Source organism: Saprolegnia parasitica (assembly GCF_000151545.1).
Source record: "Saprolegnia parasitica CBS 223.65 unplaced genomic scaffold supercont2.181, whole genome shotgun sequence".
NCBI lineage: Eukaryota > Oomycota > Saprolegniomycetes > Saprolegniales > Saprolegniaceae > Saprolegnia > Saprolegnia parasitica.
The window spans coordinates 2981-9320 of record NW_012156575.1 but is presented as its reverse complement, the minus strand read 5'-3'; the positions used below and the strand labels follow the sequence as shown (position 1 = coordinate 9320).

Below are 6340 nucleotides of genomic sequence, written 5' to 3'. Positions count from 1 at the left end.
CTGCGCGCGTCGAGCGAGCGCGAGTCCAACAATTCGTGCCAGTCGACGGCCAACATCGCGCGCAGCTTCCGCCTCGGCGACGTCGTCACGCCCGAGGCGCTGGGACTCCCGGCGATGCCAACGCCACCGGCCAAGGCCGTCGTACCCAAGGTCACAAAGGACCGCCGCGAGAACACGCTCGCGCGGCAGTCGACCCAAGACATTCTCCGTGGCATCCAGATGCAGTGCAGCCCATAGCAGGACGCATCGTCGACGTCCGCATTAACTTATTCGCCTTTCTAGTCCTTCTTGTGACATATATGGCCTTGCCCTCTGCGCCTTGCTTGCTCGTGCGCTCCACGTACGACGCGGGTGCAGGACTGCGAGCGCGACCTCGAGGTATCGCCATGCATGGAGGTGCGAAGAGCAGATGCGTCGCTGTGTATGCTGGCCATGCATGGGCCTGGGTAGCACACGTGTTTGGTGCCATGCAACGCCGGGCTTGCGCGAGCCGGTCGCGGCGAGGCCCTCGGCAGCGCTGGCGGCCCCATATGTGGTCGCTCGCCCGGTCTCCTTGTATCGGCAATAAAATAAATCTGGCGTCGCCAAGTTCGAATGACCAGCGAATAAAATCCTTGCTTTTAAAATTCTCACAGTTCCATTGGCGGTTGGCATGCAGCGGGGCGGCCACGGACACTACGGCGGCGGCCACCATGGCGGCGATGGCGGCGGCGGCTACGGCGGCGGCGGCTTCGACAAGCAGCGCAGCCGCAAGCCCATCGTGCGCAAGTGCATCGACCCGAACTCGACCTTCATCTCGTACATCACGCAGCGCAAGTTTGCCCGCGACTTCCGCGACCTGCCGCCGCAGTACAGCATGAACCCGCACTCGGCGTACAAGCGCTACATGCTGCCGCCTGGCGCATTTGGCCGCGACGACCTCATGTCGTGCGTCGCGACCAAGTTTTGCCGCAGCTCGACCAACAAGCAGCGCTGCCCGGTCAACTGCCTCATGTGGACGCCGGAAGGCCGGCGCCTCATTACGGGCAACTCGGTCGGCGAGTTTACGCTCTGGAACGGCCTCGCGTTCAACTTTGAGACGATCTTGCAGGCGCACGACGACGCGGTGCGCGCGATGGTGTGGAGCCACAACGACAATTGGTTTGTGACCGCCGACCACGGCGGCGTCATCAAGTACTGGCAGTCGAGCATGACCAACGTCCAGCTCGTGCATGGTCACCGCGAAGCCGTCCGGTCGCTTTCGTTTTCGCCCACGGACTACAAGTTTGTGTCGTGCTCGGACGACGCGACGGTCAAGATCTGGGACTTTGAGTCGGTCAAGGAAGAGCGCGTGCTCACGGGCCACGGCTGGGACGTCAAGTGCGTGGCCTACCACCCGTCGAAAGCGCTGTTGGCGAGTGGCTCCAAGGACAACCTCGTCAAGATCTGGGACCCCAAGTCGGGTGCGTCGCTCAACACGCTCCACGGACACAAGAACACGGTCGTCAAGGTCGCGTGGAACCAGAACGGCAACTGGCTCCTCACGGCGTCGCGCGACCAGCTCATCAAGCTCTACGACATTCGGACGCTCAAGGAGTTTGCGACGATGAAGGGCCACACGCGCGAGGTCACCTCTCTCGCGTGGCACCCGATCTACGAGTCGCTCTTCCTCTCTGGCTCGTACGACGGGTCACTCCTCTACTGGCAGGTCGGCAAGGAAACGCCGATCGCGACGGTCCCGCACGCCCACGACAACGCGGTCTGGGACATCCAGTGGCACCCGGCCGGCCACGTCGTCTCGACGGGCTCGAACGACCACAGCACGAAATTCTGGTCCCGCAACCGCCCCGGCGACTGCATGGACGACAAGTACAACAACCTGCAGGCGCCGACCGACGACCGCATCGCCAGCGCCGTGCCGGGCATGGACGCGCTTCTGACGCCGTACGGCAGCCAGAAGCCGACGACGCTGCCGGGTCGCCGCCCGCCGCCCGACAACTACACGTGCAACCGGTGTGGCACCAAAAGGCCATTGGATCGAAGACTGCCCGCACAAGGACGAGATGACGCAGAAGGCGCCGCCGCCGGGCTACCTCTGCAAGCGCTGCAACATTGCGGGCCACTACATCTCGGACTGCCCGCAGGCCAAGATTCCGCCGCCGTCGTACGTGTGCCACAAGTGCCGCCAGAAAGGCCATTGGAAGCAAGACTGCCCGAACGACCTGCCGCACTCGAACAAGCGCGGGCCGCCCGACGGCCCCGAGCACGAAGCCAAGCGCTTTGAGCAAGACTTTATGGCGTCCATGGTGAGCCGCAACAGTGGCTACACGAGCCATAGCAACAACAACAACAACAACAACGGCAGTAGCTTCAACCGCGACCGCGACTATGGCGGTCGTCCCCGAAGCAGCAACTGGTAGGGGCACCTCTCCTTCTTCTAATAGCACATCCAATCCCATGCCCTTTCTTCCTCTTCTGTACTTGGTCCGGAATCTCGTGTCGCTGCCTCGGATCAGAGATGGTGTCTTCTCGCGCCGCCTGTCTTGGCAACTGCTTCCATCGGCACCGGTTGTCGGCTCGAGTAGCCTGTGGACGTGACCCGACTACATGAGCATCGCAGACGCCAGGCGAAGGCTGTGGCGAGTGGAGGCGAGCAGGTATTTCCATCGTCAGAGGAGACGTGGAGCGGGGTGCGACATGGCGCAGGTGCCCGCCGCGGCATAGCCGCTGCTGCACGCATGATCCTCCACGTCCCATACACGCTAGAGGTGCGAGCTATCATCGCTTTCTCGCTGCCTCGAGAAGTCGAGAAGATTACATGGCATGTGGAGTGGGACGCTGCGTACGTGGCAGCGGTTCGCCTGCGCATCTGCGCCACCGCGCTTCGCCAGAGACCCATGGCGAGGCCATTGCGCGTCAGGTAGTACTAGTATATTGATGTCATAAACAAGCCGCAGGACGTCGTCCGAGCCTCAGGACGCCGGCGGCTGCTTCGCAATGCGACTCCAGCCTCTGCCACCCAGTGTAGCCACGTCCGAGCCCCGCCTTGCCGTACCTCGTTCGCCTCACCATGGACGTGCGCATCATCCGCCGCCGTGCATTGCGGGTGCCGGCCATGGCCCATGCGCAGCGCGGCCGTCCAGCGCGTGACAGCGGTCGCGGCCGCGGGATCTCATCGGGCCGTCACAGCATCCAAGTCGAATCAAATGTCTCTTGAAGTTTCTATGCGAAAACGTGATTTTTATTACCAACTGGTCCAACCGTAATCTCCAATTCCGGTTCGATTTTTCGGGCTATTAAATGCGGAGGTTTTATTCTACATACTAAGTTCAAGTACAAGGATTAGAAAGAAGAGGCCGGCGACAGAATTAGCGGCCAACTGGCCAAAAGTCCAGTGCGCAATTCCGCCATCTTGACACGATCGCTCGCCACGCTTCCAAGTCGACGACGGCCCATCGGCGCGGCCTCGAGGACAGGATCAGCACCATGGAGGAGAAAGTCTTGCACCCACAGGAGAGCTCGGCCTCGGTGGGTGGCGCCAAGAAGAAGGAAGAGATCCTCTGGAGCGGCGTCCTGCAGAAGCGCGGCCACTTGCGCAAGAACTGGCTCACGCGCTTCTTCGTCCTCACGCCCACGCACCTCCGGTACTACAAGAAGCCACGGTCGCCGAACCATAGCTCGACGTGGAACACGGACAAGCGGTATTTACGCGGCGAGCTGCGGCTAACCGACCTCATCCACGTCGAGAGCTCGAGCGCCGACCACCGCCCGTACTGCTTTGTCGCGACCTTTGTACGGCAAGCCAACGTCCTTTGGCTCTACCACGCCCACTCGACCATCGATTACTACATTCAGGCCAACTCGGACGACGACCGCGACAAGTGGATCCGCCTCCTCACGTCGCAGCGCGGCCCCAAGTTCCACGCGAGCGTCTCGTCCTCGTCGTCAATGAAGCTCGCGGGCGGCTCGTCGTCCTCCATGGTCTGCCTCGCGCCGTCTGCTCCTCGTGATATCTACCTCTACATGGTCGGCCACTGCAGCGACGATCTACCCGGCGACGCGGTCGCCTCGGCCAAGGTGCTCGCCGAGGAGTTTCCGATCTTTGTCGCGCTCATCCGGGAGCTTGATGGCGGCGACGACGAGCACGTGCTCGTCCACGTCCTCGATCAGATGGTCGGTGAGGTCCTCGACGGCGCGTGGAACGACACGGTCAAGAAGGTGTTGGCGCTCGCGGCCGAGCAAAAGCTGGCGACCGCGCCGCTGCTCTGGACGGACGCGGTCAAGACGGCGTACATGGTCATCATGAAGGCCATGCACAAGCAAGCTGCGTCTTCGTCCTCGCGACAGCTCAAGTCGACCTTTGTGCACGGACCACGTCTCCACCGGCAGCCGTCGTCGGCCACGTTTGCCTCGACGTACTCGCTCGGGCGCATCCTGGGCTCGGGCGCCCACTCGGTGGTCCGCGTCGGCTGGCACCACCAGCAGCTCAAGCAAGTCGCTGTCAAGTGCATCGCCAAGGCCAAGCTGCTGCGGCACGAGCAGACGTCGCTCTTGCAAGAAGTCGCGATCCTCCGGCAGCTGCGCCACCCCAACATTGTCCCGCTCCTCGACTTTGTCGAAGAAGACGACATGTACTTCATCGTCACGCCGCTCTGCACGGGCGGCGAACTCTTCCAGGACCTCGTCAAGCGCACGCAGTACACGGAAGACGACGCGCGCAACGTGCTGCTCAAGCTCGCGAGCGCCGTCGCGTACATCCACGCCCAACACATTATGCACCGCGACATCAAGCCCGAGAACGTCCTCTTGTTTTCGTCGGCGCCGGGCGCGGAGATCATGCTTGCCGACTTTGGGTTCGCGCGCATGAGCCTCGGCAACCACCTCGGCACCGCGTGCGGTACCCCGGGGTACATTGCGCCCGAGGTTGTCAAGGGCACCAAGTACGGCGTCGCTGTCGACTGCTGGAGCCTCGGCGTGCTCCTCTTCATCTTGCTGTCTGGCCAGCCGCCGTTCCCGGGGCACAACCACGCCGACATTCTCGCCCGCGTCGCCGTCGGCGCCTACTCGATGGACGCGGCGCCGTGGTTGCAAGTATCGAGTGCCGCCAAGGCTCTCGTCCGGCGGCTGCTCACGGTCGACCCAAGCCAGCGACTCACGGCCGACGCTCTCCTCCGCGACCCGTGGATGCGTGGCTGCAGCAACGCGGCGACTGGCGACGACGACGAGGGCAAGCGCGACGTGACACAGCTCGGCTCGGCGCTGGAGGAGATGCGTCTCTGGCGCGCCTCGGGCGGAAGCAGCGGCCAGTTGAGCCAGGCGTGCGCCGAAGACCTCGACGACACGCGCGGCGCGACGCTCCTCGACGATGAACTCGCCACGCCCGTGGCCGATTAACTTATAGAGTCTCGATCGTAGTCGTCGTTGCTCGACCTCCTGTACCAATATGATGACACCTGCAATGGCTTTTGGCGTATCGAGGGTCGGGAGTGACTACCTGGTACACTGTATTTGTCCGAGCGGTGGGCTTGGATGCCACACGGTAGATATCAACTTGATACTTGCTTATTTCAACGCCATGTTGATTCACCAGCCCAAAGTATCAACCAAAATATCAGCCAAAATATCAAGTGCGAAATCTTCTTTTCTGATGCAATCCCATGCCGTGGGCTTTGTCTAAACATGCGAACCAACCAAAGCTTACTGCGTCGTCTTGAGGCGCTTGGAGGATGGCCCGTCATCGTCGCTGGTCGCTTCCTTGTCGCCACGCAGCAGGCTTGGAGCCGTGCGATTCGGTCAACGTCGGTTAGGCGAGCACGGCCGGCGGCACTGTAGGCAGCGGCAGCTCGAGGGCAGCTTCGGCTTTGGGAGCGGCTGATGACGGCCTCTGCGACCCGAGGCTCGATCACGTCGCACGCTTCCACGACCCACGAGAGAAAACTGCGGTGGAACGAGAGGCGGGATCCAATGCAGTCGAGCAGCTCGGTGACAAGCGCGCCCAGCGACAGAGCACATTGATGACCTTGGTGGTCTCGGACGCCACGCAAAGCGGTGCACGTCGGCCTCGGTCTGTGGCGGATGGACAAGCGCTTCGACATCGCAGACCACGTTGTGGGCCATCGCGGCAACGGGCATCGCAGCGGCTACGTGCTCAGCGGCAGAGTCCTGGACATCGGGTCGAGGCGTCTGGAACCAAAAGACAGCGCACGGGTGTGAGCGCTGGCTGATGTCTGGAGCGCCGATGAACGTAGAGACCGCGCGGCCGACCAGCGGTGCTGCAAAGCGGGGCAGCAGGCGCAGCGCCAGGTGCATGGTCGCGTCGGCAGTCCCAAACGGCACCTCGTCGGCGGCGGTCGGCTCAACG

At 62.7% G+C, this 6340-nt stretch overlaps 2 protein-coding genes across 2 annotated transcripts; both read left to right on the top strand.

The window, feature by feature from the left end:
* Positions 1–652: 652 nt before the first annotated feature.
* SPRG_14956 (hypothetical protein) lies at positions 653–2399 on the top strand (the record flags this gene model as incomplete). The annotated part of the gene is made up of 2 exons (XM_012354767.1): positions 653–1994; positions 2023–2399. 2 exons carry the CDS (start codon positions 653–655, stop codon positions 2397–2399), a joined length of 1719 nt encoding a protein of 572 aa, XP_012210157.1.
* Positions 2400–3373: 974 nt separating this feature from the next.
* On the top strand, positions 3374–5442 carry SPRG_14955 (CAMK/CAMK1 protein kinase). The gene has a single exon (XM_012354766.1). It carries the CDS (start codon positions 3466–3468, stop codon positions 5371–5373), a length of 1908 nt encoding a protein of 635 aa, XP_012210156.1. The 5' UTR covers positions 3374–3465; the 3' UTR covers positions 5374–5442.
* The last annotated feature ends 898 nt before the right edge of the window (positions 5443–6340 follow it).

Excerpts from the sequence above, each read along its gene's own strand:
- SPRG_14955 (XM_012354766.1), top strand. The coding sequence starts at position 3,466 with ATGGAGGAGAAAGTCTTGCACCCACAGGAGAGCTCGGCCTCGGTGGGT.